General features: G+C 41.7%; 1 protein-coding gene across 1 annotated transcript; it reads right to left on the bottom strand.

Annotated features, from left to right (window-relative positions):
- Positions 1-32: 32 nt before the first annotated feature.
- Positions 33-23,373, bottom strand: LOC115130356 (progressive ankylosis protein homolog). Its single transcript, XM_029661426.2, has 12 exons — positions 22,844-23,373; positions 17,283-17,499; positions 16,906-17,024; positions 16,375-16,458; positions 14,223-14,393; positions 13,778-13,912; positions 12,898-12,990; positions 12,678-12,770; positions 5,803-5,932; positions 5,208-5,331; positions 1,355-1,454; positions 33-912 (listed from the first exon to the last, which is right to left on the bottom strand). Exons 1-12 carry the CDS (start codon positions 22,937-22,939, stop codon positions 787-789), a joined length of 1,488 nt encoding a protein of 495 aa, XP_029517286.1. The 5' UTR covers positions 22,940-23,373; the 3' UTR covers positions 33-786.
- Positions 23,374-25,168: the final 1,795 nt, after the last annotated feature.

Genomic DNA, 25,168 nt, shown 5'->3' with positions numbered 1-25,168 from the left:
TCACTACGTGTCAATGTTTCAATAGTCAGATGGGCTCTTTAAATAACAATTTATTTGCCAAATAATATAATGCCTTTACAATATGTACATCGAACAGTCAGAATGTGCTATTAAGAAAATAGCTATACTTGTCAAAATAAAATGAAACATTCCCAGACTGCATAAAGTGGACGAGCATAATGATGCAAACACAGTCACACACACCCACTAAGATACTGAGGGATTCCCGACCCCTTTCTGCAAGTTAATATACACTTTGCAAATTCCCGTCGCCTATATAAAACAGAACTCTAGTTCTTGAACACCAATGTAAAATACACTTGCCCAACTCAACAGGTCCTTTTAAAAATGTTCCAGCATTAAAATAAAATAAAGCTGTGCTTCTTTTACTTGTTTATCCAAGTAAAATAATGTCTCAATTTCTCCACAACACATTTCCCTTCGCTGAGGACCGGTTTTCCTACATCAGTTATTTCCCATGCTCAATTAGCAGTAACACGATGATGAAAGTGATTAATACTTATCCTATTTCTGCAGTTCATGAATACATTAATTGTCCAGAGGATTGGAAGGTATTTACATGGATTTCAGTGCATGGCTTGTCTGTACAGTGCGTGTTCCTCATCATGGCTGATCATCCACTCAAGGAGCCTATTAAGCGATCTGTGTTCTTCTCTCAGGTCCGGTATTGGGGCCTACCCATGGTCCTCTTCCGCTGGAATTCCCTTTTTTCTAATGGAGCTCAGCTCCAATTTCTCCTGTCTCTCTCTCTCTCTCCATGTGCCTCTACTCCTGAAGCTCCTCCTCCTGGAGCTCCTCAATGGCATCCATCTGAGTTCTGGAACACACCTCGCTCATAGGAGCCGAGTCCTCTCCCTCCACCACCAGCTCGCTGGCCATCTCATTGTTTTTCTGTGGGAAAGGAGAGAATGAAAGAAAAGGAATATAAGAAAGAGCTGAAAGGAATGAAGAGCAATTTATAGTTATTTTGTACTTCACTGTATGACTATACAGCAGGGCTCATCAACTAGATTCAGGCACGGGACTATTTTCTCGAGGGGATGGTCAGGGGGCTGGAACATGACGTCAAATTGACCGCAAGAAGCACAAACATATGACTACAACAATCATGCTTGCATTTGTATAGGGTCACATATCTCTCATTTGGGAATCATTTAGGAAATCTGTTCCAAAGTAAAATAACTTGGAGCTTACTTGCTGGTGTTTTTACAGTCGTATGTCCAACAATAAATTGCTCAACTTGGGGGGGCCAAATGAAATCACCCGTGGGCCGCCAGTTGGGGAACCCTGCTATACCGTTTCTTACTCTTCCTTTATGTAGGGGTTCTCTCACCTGTTTTCGATAGACATAGCAGGCCGCAATGGCCACCATGGTAGACTCCCCTATGAAACCAGCCAACAGAGACCCAACCCCCAGTGTGGCCCCGTGGACACTGAAACACAAACCCCAACTTTCATTAACACTGGAAAAACTGACCAGTAGAGCTCAGAATACAGGATATACCGTAGGCCTATGTGGTACAGGCTTACCCTATTGGAATACATTTTGGGGGGCCGTATAGACTAAAATAGGCCCATTTCACACTTCCTCCAAAGAAACTAAAGCAAAATAGCCATTTAGTTGTAGGCCTACAGTGTGTGGCAAGTGAAAAATGTGTGAATTAGTTCTGGAAGAATGCAAGTCATCCTAGATGTCTTGCTGTGAAATAGCCTGGCGTCTAGCAAACACGGATGTTTTTTTTCTGGGGTAAAGAAAGTATAGCAGCAGGTCTGATATACTGGCTTCGGCTTGTCAGTCCGGATGAGAGGCGTTGCTAAGCGATGGAAGAAAAGTCCTCTCTATTATGGTCAGTCTTTTATAGTGATTTATGCTCAGATACCGTTTGCCCACAGTGCAATGACCATCTTGAAGTCACACCGCTTTGTCGCATATGGTTCAGACAGAAATGTCAGTGACACATTCACTTATATTTACAGATAAGGCAGGGTAAAAGGGCAGCTAGGATTGTCGATGGGTCCAATTCTTGTGCAGCAAAAACACTCGCTTTGAGCATAGCACATAGATGCATGTTTTATTAACTCTGTACCAGTCCAAATGTTTGGACACATCTACTCATTCAAGGGTTTTTCTTTATTTTTATTTCTACATTGTGGAATAATAGTGAAGACAAACTATGAAAGAACACATGTGGAATCATGTAGTAAGTGTTAAACAAATAACAAAATATGTTATGAGATTCTTCAAAATAGCCACCCTTTGCCTTGACAGCTTTGGCATTCTCTCAACCAGCTTCATGAGGTAGTCACCTGAAATGCCTTTCAATTAACAGGTGTGCCTTGTTAAGTTATTTTGTGGAATTTCTTAATGTGTTTGAGCCAAAACAGTTGTGACAAGTTAGGGGTGGTATACTGAAGATAACCCTGGGGTAGCCTAGTGGTTAGAGCGTTGGACTAGTAAGCGAAAGTTGAAATCCCTGAGCTGACAAGGTACAAATCTGTCGTTCTGCCCCTGAACAGGCAGTTAACCCACTGGTCCTAGGCCGTCATAGAAAATAAGAATTTGTTCTTAACTGACTTGCCTTGTTAAATAAAGGTAAAAAATCAAATATATTTTAAAAAACAGTGAAGAGGGATGCTGGCCTTCCAAGCAGAGTTGCAAAGAAAAAGTCATCTCAGACTGGCTAATAAAAATAAAAGATTAAGATGGGCAAAACACAGACACTGGACAGAGGAACTCTGCCTAGAAGGCCAGCATCCCAGAGTCGCCTCTTCACTGTTGACGTTGAGAATGGTGTTTTGCGGGTCCTATTTAATGAAGCTGCCAATCACATTTTGTTGATTTGATTTGTGGAATTTCTTTCCTTCTTAATACGTCTGAGCCAATCGGTTGTGCTCTGATACAGTAGGGGTGGTATACAGAAGACAACCCTATTTGGTAAAAGACCAAGTCCATATTATGGCAAGAACAAAAAAAGCAAAGATTAACGACAGTCTAAGACATGAAGGTCAGTCAATCTGGAAAATTAAGAACTTTGAAAGTTTCTTCAAGTGCACGAGCAAAAACCATCAAGCGCTATGATGAAACTGTCTCTCATGAGGACCGACACAGGAAAGGAAGACCCAGAGTTACCTCTGCTGCAGAGGATAAGTTCATTGGAGTTAACTGCACCTCAGATTGCAGCCCAAATAAATGCTTCACAGAGTTCAGGTAACAGACATCAACAGTTCAGAGGAGACAGAGTGAATCAGGCCTTGATGGTCGAATTGCTGCAAAGAAACCATTACTGAAGGACACCAATAAGAAGAATGGACATTAGACAGGTGGAAATCTGTCCTTTGGTTTGTTGAGTCCAAATGAGATTTTGTTTTTAATATTTAACTAGGCAAGTCAGACAAAAACAAATTCTTATTGAAAATGACAGCCTACCAAGGTTTCAACCGCTGTGTCTTTGTGAGATGCAGAGTAGGTGAACGGATGATCTCTGCATGTGTGGTTCCCACCATGAAGAATGGAGGTGTGATTGTGTGGGGGTGCTTTTGCTGGTGGCACATGTAACCAGCATGGCTACGAAAGCATTCTGCAGCAATACGCCAACCCATCTGGTTTGCGCTTAGTGGGACTATCATTTGTTTTTCAACAGGACAATGACCCCCCCAAACACACCTCCAGTCTGTGTGAGAGCGATTTGAACAAGGAGAGTGATGGAGTGCTGCATCAGATGACCTGGCCTCCACTATCACCTAACCTCAACCCAATTGAGATGGTTTGGGATGAGTTGGACCGCAGAGTGAAGGAAAAGCAGCCAACAAGTGCTCAGCATGTGGGAATTAATTCAAGACGGTTGGAAAAGCATTCCTGATGAAGCTGGTTGAGAGAATGCCAAGAGTGTGCAAAGCTGTCAAAGGCAACGGGTTGCTACTTTGAAGAATCTCAAATTTTTTGGTTACTACATAATTTCATAGTTTGTCTTCACTATTATTCTACAATGTAAGTAAAAATAAAGAAACCCTGAAATGAGTAGGTGTCCAAACTTTTCACTGGTACTGTATATTATGCTACCTTATGTTTAATTGAAAACCATACACAAAGAACCGGTCTAAAGATTTAATGAGGCTATTGGCTAAATACAAAACCGCAGAGAACTCATACCCTCACACTGAATTTGCAAAGTCTGCATTTGATGGTAGGTGATGTGGTGAACGGTGACAATTTACATATTTCTGATTTAAAATCTTATCTGAATACATTTCTATTCATGTTTGCTTATCATGAAACAGAGAGCAGCTCCTCAACTCTGTGTCAGATTGGAGTCCAATCAAAATGTCACACTAAGCAATAAACAAAGTTTGCTGAATTCAAATAAACCATCTTTAGGTATCCCGTTTTAGAATAGAACATAATTCATATTGTAATGTGTCAAATCAAAGTTTTTTGGTCGATACAACGATTTGAGGATGTTGTCGTAGGTGCAGCGAAATGCTTGTTTCTAGCTCCAACAGTGCAGTAAAACACAAAAATAAACATTACACACAATCCATAAAAATTTAAATGAAGAAATATCAATGTCAGAGACCAGAATATAAATTGTATGTATGCATGTATGTATGTATGTATGTATACACTGGGTAAAACGGTATGTAAACATTATTAAACTGACCAGTGTTCAATGACTATGTACATAGGGCAGCAGTCTCTAAGGTGCAGGGCACTGGGTGGAGGCCGGCTAGTGGTGACTGTTTAACAGTCTGATAGCCTGGAGATAGAAGCTGATTTCGTCACTCTCAGCATATCACACAATGTTATGCAAATGAGTTGCTGTAGTTGATGAGGCTGGGGCATGCTGGGTCTGTCAGTTCTAGAGGCGCTTCTGTGCGTCAGGTCGGTGTGCGCCATGTTGATCCAAATAAACGACAACTTGATTATTTCATGGGAAATTATCGTCATGGGCTGTTTATACTAGTTAACAAACTACGTGTGCGTTTTGGTGGCCATACAGGCTTGTTACAATATCAAATCTCTCAGGCCACATCATAGCTTACATTATTATGAGACTGGTGAATCAGGAACTCATACATGTTAGCTGAAGGAAACAGACCGTGTGTACTAAATGGAACTCTATTCCCTTTACAGTGCACCCAGTCAAAAGTAGTGAATAGGGTGCCATTTCAGTGAGGTGTCCACCTACCCCATATAAGGCAGCACGACCAGGCTTGTGATGAGGACGATGATGCGGAGCACAGAGCTGGGGGCCAGCACAAAGGTCTTCTTCAGGGTCATGAGCCAGCCAGTCAGGTGGGCCCGGACTGTCACTACACACACAGGGGACAGAGTCAGTGGAAACGTCAAATCAGACTGCTGTCTCAGCAGACCATGGCAGCGTCCCAAATGGCCCCCTATTCCCTTTGTAGTGCCCTACTGGCACCCTATAACCTTTATAGTGCACTACTTTTGACCAGAGCCAATGGAGTTTTGGTCCAAAGTAGTGCACTATATAGGGAATAAGGGTGCCATTTGGACCACATACCATGACTCCGGGCTCAGCGGTACAGCATTGTGTTAACACATAGAAAACCCTCGTACTCAAGATAGGAACATGTCAGGACACTACATACTAGGAGGCTCATTTGGGTGACTAATCCTAAATAGTCAGACATTTCCAGCAGACATTTCCTGTCACACTTCCTGTTATATATGGCAAGTATGTGTGGGTCATGGGGGAATCAAACTCATAACTCTAGTGCTGCAACCAACAGATATTACGCACTTTGTGCACTCCTTACCTGGCAGAGGGAAGAAGGAGAAAATCCTTAGTGGAACTACACAGAGCTCAGCGAAGGCAAGGTCCACACCAATCACATTCACTAGAATCTTCTCAGAGATGTGAGGGGTCCAGAACACCACAAAGCAGAGCTGGCCGCACAAAAACACACAAGAGGTGTTATACACCACATGTAGCCGGGCAAACAAAAACAAAGTTATTTAACTCAGTTACATAACCTTGCCAAAACATTCCTCGTTGGAATTTACTAGATCATTAAGGCGACTGAGTTTAGGTTCACCGTAGTCCCTTTTGAAGTTAACACAAGCCAGGCTTGTAACCCAAATATAATTAATTCTAATTGCAGTAACAATGTACAATACCGTACATAACACAATATTGCAACTCAATCACTGAGGTAAAAGACAACTTATAAACTACACAGAACAAAAATAAACGCATGTCCCATGTTTCATGAGCTGAATTTTTTTATTTATCCAGAAATGTTCCATACGCACAAAAAACTTATTTCTCAAATATGCTGTGCACAAATTTGATTACATCTCTGTTAGTGAGCATTTCTCCTTTGCCAAGATAATGCATCCACCTGACAGGTGTGGCAAATCAAGAAGCTGATTAAACAGCATGATCATTACACAGGTGCACCTTGTGCTGGGCACAATAAAAGGCCACTAAAAAGTGCTGTTGTGTCACACAACAATGCCACAGATGTCTCAAGTTTTGAGGAAGCACGCAATTGGCATGCTGACTGCAGGAATGTCCACCAGAGCTGTTGCCATAGAATTGAATGTTCATTTCTCTACCATAAGCCGCCTCCGTCATTTTAGAGAATTCGGCAGTACGTCTAACCGTGCCTCACAACCGCAGACCACGTGTAACCATGCCAGCCCAGGGCCTTCACATCCGGCTTCTTCATCTGCAGGACCATCTGAGACCAGCCACCCGGACAGCTGATGAAACTGTGGGTTTACAGAACCAAATCATTTCTGCACAAACCATCTCAGGGAAGCTCATCTGCGTGCTTGTCATCCTCACCAGGGTCTTGACCTGACTGCAGTTTGGTGTCGTAACTGACTTCAGTGGGCAAATACTCACCTTCGATGGCCACTGGCATGCTCCGAGAAATGTGCTCTTCACGGATGAATCCCAGTTTCAACTGTACCCTGCAGATGGCAGACAGCGTATGGCATCGTGGGCGAGGGGTTTTCTGATGTCAACATTGTTAACAGAGTGCCTCACGGTGGTGGTAGGGTTATGGTATGGGAAAGCATAAGCTACGGACAATGAACACAATTGCATTTTAAATCAATGGCAATTTGAATGCACAGAGATACCGTGACGAGAGACTGAGGACCATTGTTGTGCCATTCATCTGACGCCATTACCTCATGTTTCATCATGATAATGCACAGCCCCATGTCGCAAGGATCTATACACAATTCCGGGAAGCTGAAATTGTCCCAGTTCTGAAATGGTCTCCATACTCAGACATGTCACCCATTGAGCATGTTTGGGATGCTCTGGATCAACGTGTACGACATTGTGTTCCAGTGCCCGCCAATATCCAGCAACTTCGCACAGTCATTGAAGAGGAGTGGGACAACATTCCACAGGCGATAATCAACAGCCTGATCGACTGTATGCGAAGGAGATGTGTCGCGTTGCATGAGGCAAATGGTGGTTACACCAGATACTGACTGACTTTCTGATCCACGCCCCTACTTTTTTTTATCCGTGACCAACAGATGTGAAATCCATAGATTAGGGCCTAATACATTTATTACAATTGATTGATTTCCTTATGTAAAATATTTGAAATTGTTGCGTTTATATTTTTGTTCGGTGTTTATGATGTGTTTCTCTGGTTCTGGTTAGAAATATTTGAATTGTCAAAGAAAATGTAGCAGTGCAGTCGTGCCGATGACTCTCGGATGTTTTGCTGAATGTCTATGTTTAGTCAGTCACAATACGGTATACAAATAGACAGGTCATGCTGAGTCATCAATGAATCGTGGTTTTCCTCCGTTTTTTCAATAGACTTCCTCACTGTCTAAATCTCTAAAAGCCATCTAAAGTCAATTTGATGTTTATAAAGAAAATCATTTAAAACCCATTTGCTCTGTTTACAGTCTAAACTGGCAGTGAAACATTTCCTTTGTGGTGTTTATTGTACACTTGTCTGTCTTCTCTCTGCACTGTTCACTTTCCCACAGAGTCAGACGCAATCAGAGCAAGTCTTGGCATGTGGGCTGTCAGAGGCTGAGCCTGTGTTTCCATCAAGCCCGTAGGCCATGGCTATCTGGCCCAATGTGCAGTATGCTATATACATGTAACTGCCAAAGTAAAGGAAACACCAACATACAGTGCCTTCAGAAAGTATTCTTACCCCTTGACTTATTCCATTTTGTTGTGTTACAGCTTGAATTCAAAATGGATTAAATATATTTTTTTTCTCACCCATCTACACACAATACCCCAGAATGACAAAGTGAAAGCTGACAAGGTAAAAAATATGTTGTTCTGCCCCTGAACAAGGCAATTAACCCACTGTTCCTAGTCCTTCATTGAATTTGTTCTTAACTGACTTGCCTAGTTAAATAAAAGGTCAAATGAAAAAAATATTTTTTTTGTCATTTAAATAAGTATTCACACCGCTGAGTCAATACTTTGTAGAAACACATTTGACAGCAATGACTTTCTGGGTAAGTCTCTAAGAGCTTTCCACACATGGATTGTGCAACATTTCACAATTATTACTTTCAAAATTATTCAAGCTCTGTCAAATTGGTTGTTGATCATGCTAGACAACTATTTGCAGGTCTTGCCACAGATTTAAGTAAATTTAAGTTTTTTAATAATAATAATTCGGCCACTCAGGCAGATTCACTGTCTTCTTGGTAAGCAACTCCAGTGTATAATTTGGCCTTGTGTTTTATGTTCTTGTCCTGCTGAAAGGTGAATTAATCTCCCAGTGTCTGGTGGAATGCAGACTGAACCAGATTTTCCACTAGGATTTTGCTTTTCTTTTTGGTCCTGAAAAAGTCCCCAGTCCTTAACATGATGCAGTCACCACTATGCTTGAAAATATAGAGTGCTACTCAGTAATGTGTTGTATTGGATTTGCCCCAAACACTTTATATTCAGGACAAAAAGTTAATTGCTTACCCACATTTTTTTCAGTATTACTTTAGTGCCTTGTTATCCGGTACAGGCTTCCTTCTTTTCACTCTGTCAATTAGGTTAGTATTGTGGAGTAACTACAATGTTGTTGAGCCATCCTCAGTTATCTCCTATCACAACCATTAAACTCTGTTTTAAAGTCACCATTGGCCTCATGGTGAAATCCCTGAGTGGTTTCCTTCCTCTCCAGCAATTTAGTTAGGAAGGACACCTGTATCTTGGTAGTGAATGGCTGTATTGACACACCATCCAATGTGTAATTAATAACTTCATCATGCTCAAAAGGGATATTCCATTTTTTGTTTTAACCCATATACCAATAAACTCAGCAAAAAAAGAAACGTCCTCTCACTGTCATAACTTAACGTGTAAATATTTGTATGAACATAAGATTCAACAACAGATATAAACTGAACAAGTTCCAGAGACATGTGACTAACAGAAATGGAATAATGTGTCCCTGAACAAGGGGGGGGTCAAAATCAAAAATTAACATTCAGTATCTGGTGTGGCCACCAGCTGCATTAAGTACTGCAGTGCATCTCCTCCTCATGGACTGCACCAGATTTGCCAGTTCTTGCTGTGAGATGTTACCTCACTCTTCCACCAAGGCACCTGCATGTTCCCGGTCATTTCTGGGGGGAATGGCCCTAGCCCTCACACTCCGACCCAACAGGTCCCAGACATGCTCAATGGGATTGAGATCCGGGCTCTTCGCTGGACATGGCAGAACACTGACATTCCTGTCTTGCAGGAAATCATACACAGAACGAGCAGTATGGCTGCTGGCATACCTATAACGCACAGTGTTGAGATTGCCTGCAATGACAACAAACTCAGTCCGATGATGCTGCGACACACCGCCCCAGACCATGACGGACCCTCCACCTCCAAATCGATCCCGCTCCAGAGTACAGGCCTCAGTGTAACGCTCATTCCTTCAACGATAAACGCAAATCCGACCATCACCCCTGGTGAGACAAAACCGCGACTCGTCAGTGAAGAGCACTTTTTGCCAGTCCTGTCTGGTCCAGCAACGGTGGGTTTGTGCCCATAGGAAACGTTGTTGCCGGTGATGCCTGTGCAGGTGTTGTTACACATGGTCTGCCACTGCGAGGACGATCAGCTGTCCGTCCTGTCTCCCTGTAGCGCGTCTCACAGTACGGACATTGCAATTTATTGCCCTGGCCACATCTGCAGTCCTCATGCCTCCTTGCAGCATGCCTAAGGCACGTTCGTGCAGATGAGCAGGGACCCTGGGCATCTTTCTTTTGGTGTTTAACAGAGTCCGTAAAAATGCCTATTTGGTGTCCTAAGTTTTCATAACTGTGACCTTAATTATCTACTGTCTGTAAGCTGTTAGTGTCTTAACGACCGTTCCACAGGTGTAAGTTCATTCATTGTTTATGGTTCATTAAACAAGCAGGGAAACCGTGTTTAAACCCTTTACAATCTACATCTGTGAAGTTATTTGGATTTGAACTAATTATCTTTGAAAGACAGGGTCTTGAAAAAAGGAACTTTTCTTTTTTGCTGAGTTTAGGTGCCCTTCTTTGCGACGCATTGGAAAACTTCCCAGGTGGTGAAATCTGTGTTTGAAATTCACTGCTCAACTGAGGGACCTTGCAGATAATTGTATGTCTTGGGTACTGAGATGAGGTCATCATTCAAAAATCATGTTAAGCACTATTATTGCACACAGAGTGAGTCCATGCAACTTATTATGTGACTTGTGTTAAGCACATTTTTACTCCTGAACTTATTTAGGCTGCCATAAAAGGCGTTGAATACTTCGAATAGATTTTCCAAATAATTCAATAGCCCTTACTTTAGTGAACTTGCGAGACATTGCAAGCCAAGAAATTGTGAGATACAGCTTTTGATTAGTGATACATGGTTCTGACTGTATGCCTGGTATTTGACCTGCCTGGATGTGCCCCTCCCCCCAGCTTGCTCTTTCTTTACTGTGAAAGATGCGAGAGTTTGTTCTCAGAAGTAGCCTACGGCAACTAGTCTACTCAGTCTCCTCCGTTGCAAAACTACTGAATCTAAGGAGTCGAGGAGTTTATTCTTAGTATAATCGAAGCTTGACACCGGGAATCGACGGGCAAGGAGTCGAGAAATCGATTATTTTGGAGTCGACTCTCAACCACTCTGTAGCATGGATTTCGTACTCCTCCACAACTGTGTAGCACCCACTTGGTTGATGCTGCTGCTACAGCGCAAAACATCCCACTAAACAGCAGTCCAAACCAGACCAGTAGTCATCCTCACTGCGAGCACTCTTCCATTTCCATAATGCAGTCAGGTCTCATTGATCATAAAGAGGCCGGTGCTGCGATGGATCTTTAAAATGCACACATTAACGTTAATCAAGTCAACCTGCAATCAGTCCTGCAACTATGTGGGTTAAAACAACCAGATATATCAAATCAACAAGTCAATGACTTATCAAAAACAAAAAAAGCTGATCTCTAAATTCTGTACATATTTTAGATGTCTCTGTTTAGGCTGCCTTACGGCACCATGGCAACCACAGATCCCTGGTTGCCAGGCTTGAGCCCACACCCACTTGTTTATAACAGTGGAATTCCACATCTGGTTGGCATGCTACCGCCACTCCTCTCTGTGGCTCCAAGGCCTTCGCTTTTCCACCAACTTCCTGTTTTTCACATCCCAAGTCATTAGGGACACATTATTTCCTCCCCATCAAATCAGTCTCAGGGTTTTTTTCTGTTCCCATTTCTACCCTGTATTTACCACATATCCCGATACCGAAACCGTGAAAAAAACCAGACGATTTATGACAAGGCGGAACTATACCTTTCTCAACAGTGCTTTTACAAGGCCAACTTGTTGTGCTCTGTTCTATTATCAATAGAGCTGGATGGAAAATAGAAGTCAGCTTCCATTACTTTGCTCTGAAATTCACATGCATATGGAAACTGATATGTTATGTGAAACACATGTGTTTATGGAAATGCCACAATTGTATTATGCCCTTTAAACCAGGAGAAGAAGTGTTCGGGGAAACGACAGTACACCAACTTGGTGTGCCTCTCCCTCTCACTCTGACACACTCACACACTGCAACCTGACTCCTGAAGTCAGATATAGAACAAAAAAACACTGCTATATAAATGCTGTACATTCTGTCCAAACTTACAGGTATTGAAACCACTTATTCCGCATAGCTGGTTCTATACCTGCTCGTTTGGTGGCTTAGTGCTTGAAGCTCCAGGGCTTATCCAGAGCATAAGTATATATTTATCTATGCCATAGTGTTTATCCATCCAGTGTCATCTTCGCCTTACTTCTTCCTTTTCACACGAGGAGTAGTTAAAAAAAAAAAAAGGCTATAGTTCAGAAAATTATTAAGTAGGATACTCGTCTGACTACATCATTATGTAAGAAGCATTGACATGAACAAACGCCAAGAATGCCCACATAGAACACTGAAAGGATGTTCCGCTCTGCTTGCGTGAGTCTCAAAACTGTTTTTCTCTGATCTGTGGCACGCTTTGTGCCATAACTGACAAACAGAACACAAGAGCTAAGATCGTCTTGGTTTTGGCTCTGAATTCTACACTCTGGATTCTCATTTTCTCTCTCTATAGAGTTAGTATACTTCCCAATAGTATTTGATTGTGTGACGGTATTGGAATAAAAACAAAAAGAGCCATACATCCTTCTTACCGTGAGCGATAGCACCAAACAACAGGCTGTAAACTTTTTGATATGCGTCTTTGTGACCGGTGTGCCGGATATGAGCTTATTGCTGGGATTGGTCTATTGAAGAAGAGAACATTATCATTAGTGGGAAATAAAATGCATGCCACCTGGACTCAGTACCCAAAGATATATAATATGTTATGATCTGCAACAAGAGGCTATTGTTAGACTGGCCTTGGTTTACCTTGTCGAAAGCGGGATAGACAGCTCTCAGTTCAGTCAGCCAGCCATAGGGCATGTGACCCACAGGGTAGGTGGCAGTGAGCACAGCCACTGCCTGGCCAAGCAAAAAGAGTCATTAGGATTGACATGACATTTCATTTCCTTTTTGGACAGCTTACAGCAATGTAGCCAAGATGTTAAAACATGACTGACTAGCCAAAACCTGTCAGCAAAGACAATTAGCTTAGTTTGTAATCGCATTAGGATTTTCCCATGTTCATACCAGGGAAAGTGCCTCGGGCTTGTCAGCATTGTGTGTAACCAATAAAAACAGGCAGTGACAGTCTTTGCACAGACACAGTAGAGATGTTTAGGAATGTTTTCAGTCACTGTCAGTGTGAGGTCACCCTCTGAGTTTCAGGTTGAATCACGTAAACACCACTGGCAGCCAATGTGCTTTTGATTATTTCCAGTTCATTCTGGTAAACAGCTTATTGTTTTGCCTCTGGTTAGGTCTCTGAATGCACGAAAGGTCCAGACAGATTGTTCAAATTAATTTGGGCATTTCAGCTGTGATATCATGAGAAGGGAATCAACTTAGCGGGTGGATAAATGCAAAGCCTGTACTAAACTGATGCTAAGAGTTCGGCTGTATGAAGTCACTTTAGCATGGTAATGAACACTAGCAGTCAAAAGGTCCCCCCCCCACCCACACAGTTGACATTAGAAATTCCTCCTCCCATGAGCCAGCAGCCTGTCTCCTCAGACAACAAAACATTAGATTAGAATCCAGACCACTTCTGGTAAAGGACATTGTGTTTGGCAGCTGCCGAATAACAGTGAGTGGGACTGAGCTAAATGGGGTATTATTGGGGAGTGGACCGAGTAGTCTACAAACTCACCTCAGTAGCTTCGCTGCTCCCCTTGAGGTCCCGGGACACAAAGAGGTTGACAATGGGCCTGCTGATCCGCTGGGTAGCCAGGATGAGGGCCAGAGGCCACCAGAAACTCAACATCTTCCTGATGGTGGCATCTCCCTGCAAAGTGAACAGGAACGAGAGGGGGAAACAAGGGTATGTTCAATCTGGGTGCTTTGTAGTTGTAGAGCTAGCTCCTCATGTGAGGGCAGTAGTATTGATTACTAGATAAAATAGGGGCCATTGACCTAATTGTCCTGGTTCCTTTTGGGACATAAGCTACTATTACACAGGTAGTCTGCAACTGCAACAAAGACAGTTTTAGAAGACCAAGATGAATTGATGCCCCAGAAAAGACACACTACATGTTGAACTCCATCTGTCATTTTTTTTAAAAGGTCCCAGTAGGGCGACTAAGGAAACGGCGTACCCCCACGTCAAGTCCACTGGAGTCGGGGATCTTGTCGTGGATGTTGTAGTAGTAGCCTAGGCCCACGATGGTGAAGCGCACCAGGGCTCCCATGTACAGGGAGAGGATGGGGATGAGCAGGGGCTCCACACATGGCAGGTTACTGTGCAGCAGGATGGACACAAACACAATCTGCCACGAAGAGGAGGGAGACCACAGTCAGATCTCTACACACTCCCAACACACACGACTCACTGAATTTTCTCGCACACACATTTATACTGACCATACACACGCACTTAGATACAATCATCATAAACGCTGATGCTACTCTGTTTAGCATGTCACCTTACCACTACACATATCTACTTCCAGCACTCCAGTATCCCTCCACATTGTAAATATGGTACTGGAACTGACCCTGTATATACAGTTGAAGTCGGAAGGTTACATACACTTAGGTTGGAGTCATTAAAATTAGTTTTTCAACCACTCCACAAATTTATTGTTAACATACTACAGTTTTGGCAAGTCGGTTAGGACATCTACTTTGTGCATGACAAGTAATTTTTCCAACAATTGTTTACAGACAGATTATTTCACTGTATCACAATTCCAGTGGGTCAGACGTTTACATACACTAAATTGAATGTGCCTTTAAACAGCATGGAAAATTCCAGACAATTATGTCATGGCTTTCTGATAGGCTAATTGACATCATTTGAGTCAACTGGAGGTGTACCTGTGGATGTATTTCAAGGCCTACCTTCAAACTCAGTGCCTCTTTGCTTGACATCATGGGACAATCTAAAGAAGTCAGCCAAGACCCCAGAAAAAAAATATGGACCTCCACAAGTCTGGTTCATCCTTTGGGAGCAATTTCCAAATGCCTGAAGGTACCACGTTCATCTGTACAAATAATAGTACGCAAGTATAAACACCATAGGACTACGCAGCCATCATACCTCTCAGGAAGGAGATGCGTTCCGTCTCCTAGAAATGAACGTACTTTGATGCGTAAAGTTCCAATTCAATCCAGAACAACAGCAAAGGACCAGACCACTCCCCTTGTGAAGATGCTGGAAGAAACAAGTATCTATATCCACAGTAAAACGAGTCCTGTATTGACATAACCTGAAAGGCCGCTCAGCCAGGAAGAAGCCATTGCTCAAACAGCCATAAAAAAAGTCAGACCACGGTTTGCAACTGCACAATTTGCTGCAGGAGGGTCTGGTGCACTTCACAAAATAGATGGCATCATGAGGAGAAAAAATTATGTGGCTATATTGAAGCAACATCAGCCAGGAAGTTAAAGCTTGGTCGCAAATGGGTCTTCCAAATGGACAATGACCCTAAGCATACTTCCAAAGTTGTGGCAAAATGGCTTAAGGACAACAAAGTCAAGGTATTGGAGTGGCCATCACAAAGCCCTGACCTCAAACCTATATAAAATTTGTGGGCATAACTGAAAAATAGTGCACGAGCAAGGAGGCCTAAAAACCTGACTCAGTTACACCAGCTCTGTCAGGAGGAATGGGCCAAAATTCACCCAACTTATTGTGGGAAGCTTGTGGAAGGCTACCCGAAACATTTGACCCAAGTTAAACAATTTAAAGGCAATGCCACCATACACTAATTGAGTCTATGTCAACTTCTGACCCACTGGGAATGTGATGAAAGAAATAAAAGCTGAAAAATCATTCCCTACTATTATTCTGACATTTCATTCTTAAAATAAACTGGTGATCCTAACTGACCTAAGACAGGGAATTTTTACTAGGATTAAATGTCAGGAATTGTGAAAAACTGAGTTTAAATTTATTTGGCTAAGGTGTTTGTAAACTTCCGACTTCAACTGTAGCTTACCTACTTTTCGTTCTCTTCTTATTTCGTATTTTATTCCTCAAGTATTTTTGTTCTACCTTATGTTATTTGTAGTAATACATTGATATTGATTACAGCATTGTTGGGTTTAGAGCTTGCAAGAAAGGCATTTCACGTGACATTAAAACTTAGAGACACTCCCTTACGACCACATCCCTGTCACAACCTATCAGAGCAGGGCATACTGCCAAGACCACTTTTAAGGTCAATTGCATTAGTCTTGGCAACAAGGACCAATCTTCACTGTAATGGAGATTAGTGAAAAACAAGGAAGCAAACTGCGGAGTACCTGAGCGATAACATCAGAGATGGAGGCAGAGCCTACGATGACGCTGTATTTGTGCTTAAGGAGAATTCCAGCATGGATCCAAGCCTACAAAACAATAAACAAAGAGACAATTGATGCTTCTCCACCCAAGAATTTCAGAACACCAAGTACCCATTGTTCTTATCTGGCTTGTTTAAAAACAGCAAGCCAAAGGCCCACATTGAAATCTGATTTCCACCAAGCAAAGAGAAGATATGCAGTCGTTGAAATACAGGGACAGGCGTCTGTCCATTTTAAGACCCAGCATGATGAGCAGAGGATTACAAATCATTTTTCTAGGTCAGGTGTTTTTAAGCTTCCCTCTGCCATGATTATGGCTCTCTGACTGGCCATACTTTGGGTCATGGAAGAGCTGGCCTGCATCCCAAATGGCACCCTATTCCCTACATAGTGCACTATGTTTGACCAAAGCCCTAATGGGCCCTATAGGGAGTCGCGTGCCATTTGGGACACAGCCTTGAAATCAAGCCATATACTCTACTCAGCGCTCACCATGGCGTCCAGCAGAGGGAAAGCAGCCAGGTAGAGGAAAGCCCTCCTGGTCTTGTTGCCCACGGAGTCGTCCACATGGTGGAGCTTATTGATGATGTAGTAGCCTAAGTCTGTATGGGCTGGAGACGGGGAACAGTCAGGATACTATGAGAACTGAGGAGATGACACAACTAAAACGATTAGAAAAGTTGAACATTATATAAGAAAAACAGTAGTAGGTTTGCCTCTTAATTATCCCAAAAAATAAGAGCTCACCCAAAAGCAGTTTACAACCGACACATATCATTGGATTGTAAAATAATAACTTGGAATTAATAAGAAATATGGGTAGTTAGTTGCTATTAAAATTTGGGACAAAACCACCCATAAAGCCTCACCTATGAGAACATGAAGGATGAATGCTATTGTGCCTGCTACCGCCATGCAAAGCACAGCCTTGGCCCTGTCCCTCTTGCTGTTGACAAACACCAGGCCCACGTTCTTGAAGTCACTCATGGGCCCAGTGAAGAACTTCATTAGCGAATAAGCCAGCCCGTAGCTGGCTAGCATCTCAACTGCATCCTCTTTAAAACCTGCTAAACCCCGGTTAAGAGCCTGCCAAGGACCAGAAGGGCAAGGGAATGGATTGGAAAGAGTGAGAATTTATTAGCCCCACTAGGCTCATCATCATACCATCATCATTCATACCAGTGCCGCGCTAGGCTGATCCCAAATCTGTTTGTGCTATCATGTCGAATCCTTGTCACTAATTGTCATGCCAAACGTATTAGCTTACATGATAGCATAAAGAAATCTGGGACCAGGCTAGTACTGCGATTTACTAGTAAGCAAATGGCAGGTTTACACTGTATACAGTGAAAAGATAGCAGTGACATACTTTGTAAAGGTCATTCCCATGGTAAAAAAATTATTAAAAATTAAAAATACATTTTAAAAAGGGACCCATGAGCACTGAAGCTCATTGGGAACATATCAAATTGGGTGTCAAATGAAAGCCAAGAGTTTAGATGCATTTTCAATCATTTTCCATCTAAAAATAAAAATTAGGCCTAAGAATTGGCTTTGATTTCTGGGAATTTAGAAAACCATGTAACAAAAGGTATTAGAAATACATGACAACTTAATAATGTTGAAGTAAAGACCCCTGCCAACTAATATCAACACTTATTTGGTTTTGGAGAAAGGATTTGCCTTCTATAAGTTTAAGAAACATTGCTTTGTAATTCCGTTAACAAAAATTGACATATCAGGATTTTGGCAATTAAGAACCGTATCTACTTCCCCAGAGTCAAATGAACTTGTGGATACCATTTTTATGTATCTGTGCTCAGTATGAAGGAAGTTTGAGGTAGTTTCGCCAGCCAATGCCAACTAACAAATCGGTAACAGAACTACTGAAAAATCTTTAATGGAATTACTGCAACTGAATTGGCTACAATGGGAAATTATAGTGGTCACTTACCACAGTTGGGTTACCTACTACTGTCCTCCCTTCCACTGGCATACTGTTATGTTAAGCTTCTAACTGTTTTTTGTTGTTTCATTTGATTTCAATAACTTTTTGACTGCACCCCTTTTGATTTGAATGAAACTATTCTTGCTGGTCGGTAGAAGTGGTCAGAAAGTGACATTTTGGACCGGAATGCCAAAACATTCAGATGATAGAGGTGCTCAAAGTTCACCCATTTTGCATATCCTACTATACCATGAGACATCCATGTCTTAAATCACTGGAAAAGATTAACGGTTGATTTTGACATAATTTAAAAGCTTACAAACAAGGTTGTCAAACTACTTAATAATTTCTTGAAAAAAAATGTTAGAAAAAAAGTAATTTGAACCTTTAATGTAAAATATCTTAAAAAACAGAGTTTTAGACCCTAATTGACAATCTGAGGTGTATGTGTTGTGCCCGCCATCGGTTGAGACACAGCATACACTTGAATACAGGGTGGGTGTCATTTCAATCATAGAAATATAATTAATAGAATGGGCATATCCCTTCAGACCACTGCAATTTAGCTTGTACGCCATTGAAATTGAAATGTTAACTTGCAATAAGTACCACAAATATGGCCGCCGGTCCGTCCACCCACCGTCGAATGTCAACGTAAATGGGAATGTCTATTCTGTCATTACATTTACATTTATTTCTTCTGGTTTCAATAGGTTTCCTATGGAAGATTGACAGTCATTTAAAAACAACTGATATTCCCATTTCAAGTCAACATTCTCCGATGCGTGGATCTCTTTGTGGTACCATTTTGAAAGATTAAATGTCCATGTTATTCCCATTTTAGTACATTTATCCGCTAAAACATGACACCCACCCTATATTCAAGAGCATGCTATGTCTCAGCCGATGGCGGGCATTACACAAACACCTTAGATGGTGTAAAAGAAGGGTCTTAAGCTAGGGCTGGGCGATATGGCGGACAATATCATATGGCGCAGTTGTGAGACAGATGTCTACGATTGGTTCAGAGTTAGTCTGGTCTGGACCAACCAAACTTGGTCTTGTTTGCGGTCGGAGCTCATTTGAATAATAGCCAGAGTGTAGAATAATACTCATATATGCAAAGGACGCAATTGCATATTTCTACCTTTTGTGTACCTAAACAGGATACATCACCATGAAATAGAAAAGAAATGCATAATTATGGATATGAATGTCAATGTAGTATAGATCAGGGACCCATGATGTAATTCTACTTCGCTTACTGTACTTCAATCACCAAAACAGATTTTTTTCAAACTCAAGGTGTCATGTCATAGCTGACACACCCTTCTTTCTACACATATTTAAATATTAATTCGTAGCAGATATTTAACAGAGCTTTTGGAAAGCCTGGTCGCATAAAAACTGAGGATTTTTTTTAACCATAATTCTGTTACCAAGCTTTGCATCTGCACAGTTCTTCCAGTAAAATGTGTTTTTGTGAACATTTGTGTAAATTGTTCAATGTAGTCCTTGTGCATAGAGTTGTATGATTTGTTAAACTTTGAAATCAATGGTTTTTATTTGGCATACATTTTAAAGTGAAAAATCTCAGCCACGGAATTGCCATTCAAGTCCCAGTGCAGTCAAAAACTTGATTTTTCTGTGCTTTATAAATATTTCCACAATATGAGGTTTGGAATAATACTGTGAAATTGTTAAAATTATGTTAATGCCCTTTTAGTCTAAGAGCTGTTTGAAAAGGCTGCCTGAAATGTTACCGTGTTTTGATGAGATGGAGTTTTGGCCTCCCATGGTGACATCACCATGCAGTAAATTAGTTAATAAGCCAATGAGAAAGAGAGTTCCAAACTTCGCTGCCAATTACCGCTCATTTTCAGTTTTCCCCTTTCCACTCACACCACTCCCAGGCAGTCCTCGCAAAATTCTTGCTTGAAAACAATCACAGTACTTAATTGTTACTCAGAAATGATTTAATATCGAGATAAAATGACTGCATTGGACCTTTAACATAATAGATGTTTGGAAATATAATCTGCTAGGGCAGCCAGGATGCAAAAACACTGTTCTCCGTTACACGCTGTCGTGATCCTGAACCACTGAACTAGTCATTCAACTAAATAACACTTCCATTTAGCTTTGCCTCCAGAGAGCATCCACAGCTGCCTCTTTCCATAGAAGGGAGCCGGGTGCTATTTATATCTGCTCACGTGGCCATTACATAAGCATAATCCTAACCTCTTCCGAGACACACTGTGCCGCTTGGACTCCCACTGTCCACAAGGAAAGAATACCAGCTAGGATGCTAGGCCTGTCATCTGTCATACGACTGAGCCTGAATGGGAGCTATGGGTCACTGGTGTGGGGCTATGGCAGGGGAAGGACAATCATAACATCTCCACTGAACTGTGCTTTAGTTCTGCATGCATTATGGCATTTTCACAAGCCACAAAGATGCACAAGTATCAGTACATCTACTAATGATTAAATCAGTGACAGCGTTTATTAAACCAAAATCTACTCTTATTTCCCAGTTATATCTAGTGGACCTCACTTTGATCAATGCCCTAGATCCCTATAACAATTCAAGGGCTTTTTAGTTTACATTCACTGCTCTAGATATCACTGATATAGCCCAATCCCTCCTAACCACCAATGAAGGCTAGGCTACATCGGATAAACCAGTGGTGGTTGGTGACGTTTAAGATGAGGGAGGATTTTTAAAATTTTTATTCTTTCATGAGCATGGCCTTATTTAAAAAAAAACTTTATGTAACCAGGTAGGCAAGTTTAGAACAAGTTCTCAAATTTCTATTACAGCATATTGGATGACTGTCATTCATAAGGGTGTAATCATTCGTCCAAAAGTTACAAACAAGTTTCTATTGGACAAATTCAGGTGTTTATCCCCGTTTTGTTTGCTTCCGTTTAAGATTTTTTTTTCAACAGAATCGGCGGAATGAATACACCCCTGATCACACTTAACCACAGTTCACTTTCATAGCAGTCACATACAAACAGATTGTTATTTATTTATTTATATTGTAATTCCTTCTCGCAACTATCTACGAGCACTCCGCTCACCTTTTTTCTTAGCTTGTGGACTTCAGTGCACAACACATCATCTATCTGTGACCAGGTGAAAAAAAATGTTCCAAGCCAAACCTTCATTTCATGACTGCTAACTGCTACACACAGCCTACATCATTGTCACATTATAGTCAATCACCATAGCTACTATAACTAACATGTTAGTAAACCTGCTACAATCATGCAGTACAGTGTAGTCAGCAGCAAGCAGTTTAGCAAATACACCGCAGGCCTTAGTGGCAATAAATTTATAAAACCATAAGCTTACCTTGACTTGGAAGAGTTCCCGTGTTGGATAGCCATATTCAGCTAGCTAATATAGCCGCCCTCTCTGTTTGAGCTGGGTGTTTGAGTAGGCTAAGCTAGCTAGCCGCATTTAATGCTAGCTAAGACAGTGAAAGTGAAAAAATGTATACTACGAAATATGGCTAGCTTTCTCTCTCGCTTCTCCTTAATTTTGGAAGAAATACATTTGTTCAAAACTGTTCAACTATTTTATTTCTCTGAGTCAACTACTCACCACATTTTATGCACTGCAGTGCTAGCTAGCTGCAACTTGTGCTTTCAGTACTAGATTCATTCTCTGATCCTTTGATTGGGTGGGCAACATGTCAGTTCATGCTGCAAGAGCTCTGATAGGTTGGAGGACGTCCTCCGGAAGTTGTCATTACTGTGTGAGTCTATGGAAGGGGTGAGAACCATGAGCCTCGTAGGTTTTGTATTGAAGTCAATGTACCCAGAGGAAGACAGAAGCTAGCTGTCCTCCAGCTACACCATGGTGCTACACTAGAGTGCTGCTTAGGATACTGTAGACCTTCATTGCATACAGTGTGTTTTAATCCATTATTTGGTGACATGTGAATATATTTAGCATAGTTTTATCTAAAAAGGTTTTTATTTATGAAATTCACTGAGGATGATGATCCTCCCCTTCCTCTGATATAAACACAGAAGAGCAGCCATTGTCTAAATATGGGTTACATCGGCTGCTAGCTAGATAATTTGTCTGTAGCAGAATATGTTTACTGTTTACCAACATCAAAATATCTAGTCGCACTCATTTACACAAACATACATTTATGCACGCGTCTGTTTTGTAATCTCTAAGCTTAGAATGGTCAAATGATGTAACTGTGGGCCACTACTACTAGTAGTGGAGGTGCTCTGGTGGATAGATAAAAACATTCTGTACCATGTTGAAAGCTTAGCTCAAGTCAACATAGTAGTCAAATCAAGCAAGGTTTAGTTAGCGCGACAGTGTTTTGACCGTGCCAGATAGCTAGTTAGCTGCTTGACGTTCATCGCCTTGCCTCACCCCCAATGTTGGCTACCGACACATATCCTACGCAAACTAGGTTGTATCATGTCAATTTGATGTCGCAAACCTACCTGTTCGCCGAGGTCGATGGCTACATTGGTAATAGCCAAAGGCACCAGAAAGCGGATGAGAGGCCAATAAGGAATGAGAGATGGAAATTCCACCATAGTGTAGCCGGGGTGACAGAACGAGGGGCATCTGCCTCTATCTTGATTATTTAAAAAAATGTGTTGGTAGAATAGATTGTAGGCACTTCACTTCTCGTGAAATAAATGTCAATTCAATTGATGATAATGTACGTTACAAGTCAGAACGCTCCCCGCTTCGCAGTTTCCAAGAAATATGCTTCGGTGTGCAGAGGAGAAGGTCATCAGCAATTGCAGATGGGCGCTTCTCCATTGCTCGACATCGGTGAAGGAGAAAATGACAGCTAGCTGCATGAAAATTAGACAGAAAATCCAGCGATAAGGTCTCGACTTGAATCATAACAATAATCGGGAATTCCAAAGACAGCTCTTGTAGTATAATATTCTGAGCGTTCGACAGCCTGCCATCCCGCCTTGACTGGCGTCAAACCACGTGTGTGTCGTGAGCAACAATAGTGAAATCGACCGTTCGCCTTCAAAGTAAAGGTCCCCCATTGACACTGATGCAAACGGATAAAAATAGTGGAACATGTCCCAATTGGACTAGATCATGCTAAACAAGGTTGGAATGTTGTTATATAAATTCAACAAAAGACAATAATGACTTAATTTGACACACAAAAAATCTGTTGAAATTGCACTGTGGATGTGTTAGACTTTAGAATTGCATTGGGGACAGTCTTACCTCTGGATCTTGGGTCCATGAAATTGAGTATCAGCCTGCTCAGTGACAGCCACAGATTACAATACTAAAGTGTACAGAAATATTAACATCTTAGATCTTATTAGGAAACCCAAGGTATCTATTATTGAGGCATTGTTAGTTTTACACTTAAGACATGACTCAGCCATTGTGCTGTAGAATTCTTGAATTTTGTCTCTTGTGTAATAAATTCTATACATTAGTTTAAAATAGATTAAGCATACAGATGCCAATATCAGTTCTTTTTAAGTCTTGGTTACTGTAGTTTTTTTTTCTAAGAGATTATCAGATGGTTTTGTATATCGTATTTATCATACGATAGTACAATTATGCTGACTGTGATTTGACCCTCCACAGGATGTTCTATAAGAACAATGCTGATGCTTCTCTTTCCAAGGTTTTTATTGCCTTTTCCTCTTTACCAACACACATTAAGCACACACACACACACTTTTGGTCATATAACATGAATCTTGACTGGGAGTGAATCTTGGTGGAATAGTACTTGAGTTACTCTGAATGAATTGTGGTTCTATAAGGCAAAAACATGCACAACATAACAGTAAAGTGTCATAATTATGCAATATAGATATAAACATGAATGAATAAGCATAATAGTACACTATTACAACACAGCTATAAACAGGGCTATAAACTTAACAGCATGACCATTAACCCAAAGATGAGATGAACCTCTTGTCGGAGAGAGAGAAACCAATTACTGAGACTGACAAGATAAAGATTTATGGCACCATCTCGCTCTCTGGCCTAGTGCGAGAGCCTGCCGTGCTGAGGTCTTATTTGATCTGCCCCAGCACCACAGGGTCATATATTACTCTGCGCAGGCGTGAGCTCCAAGACCCGTCTGGGAGGGTTCTAGAAGGTTGCCCATGGCAGCGCAACAACCACTTTAAGGAAGGCCACTATGGAAAGCTCTACAGTATCATGCTCATATGAAAACTATGTTTACCAATAAAACAATGGCATCTATGGCAACGGGCACAATGCTACATACTATAAACAATATGCCAAGCAGTATTGGCAACTCCAACATTAAAGAAAAGTAATTCCTGGACCTCCCGAATGGCGCGGTGGTCTATGGCACTGCATCGCAGTGCTTGAGGTGTCACTACAGACCCGGGTTTAATCCAAGGCTGTGTCACAACCGGCTGTGACCAGGAGTCTCATAGGGCGGCACGCAATTGGCACAGTGTCGTCCGGATTAGGGGAGGGTTGGGCCGGGCCGGGGTGGCTTTACTTGACTCATCGCGCTCTAGTGACTCCTTGTGGCGGGCCTGCAGGCTGACTTTGATCTTCAGTTGAACAGTATTTACGCAGACACATTAGTGCAGCAGGCAGCGGGTGGGTGTTAAGAAGCGTGGTTTGGCAGGTCATGTTTCTGAGGACACATGACTCGACCTTCGCCTCTCCCGAGTCCCTTGGGGAGTTGCAGCGATGAGACAAGAACGAAATTGGGGAGAAAAGGGGGGTAAAATACACACGAAAAAAATAGCTGTACAATAGAACATATGGCTGCAAACTTATCA

The sequence above is a fragment of the Oncorhynchus nerka genome, linkage group LG6 (assembly GCF_034236695.1).
Source record: "Oncorhynchus nerka isolate Pitt River linkage group LG6, Oner_Uvic_2.0, whole genome shotgun sequence".
Classification (NCBI taxonomy): Eukaryota; Metazoa; Chordata; class Actinopteri; order Salmoniformes; family Salmonidae; genus Oncorhynchus; species Oncorhynchus nerka.
Note: the sequence above shows the minus strand (reverse complement) of the source record. Positions and strands in the feature narration are given on the sequence as shown.

Coding starts and splice junctions, on each gene's coding strand:
- LOC115130356 (XM_029661426.2), bottom strand. CDS start 22,939: ATGGTGGAATTTCCATCTCTCATTCCTTATTGGCCTCTCATCCGCTTT. Junction 5,332..5,802: donor CTCCTTCTTCCCTCTGCCAG/GTAAGGAGTGCA, acceptor CTGTGTGTGTAG/TGACAGTCCGGGCCCACCTG. Junction 1,455..5,207: donor GTCGTGCTGCCTTATATGGG/GTAGGTGGACAC, acceptor TTTGTGTTTCAG/TGTCCACGGGGCCACACTGG.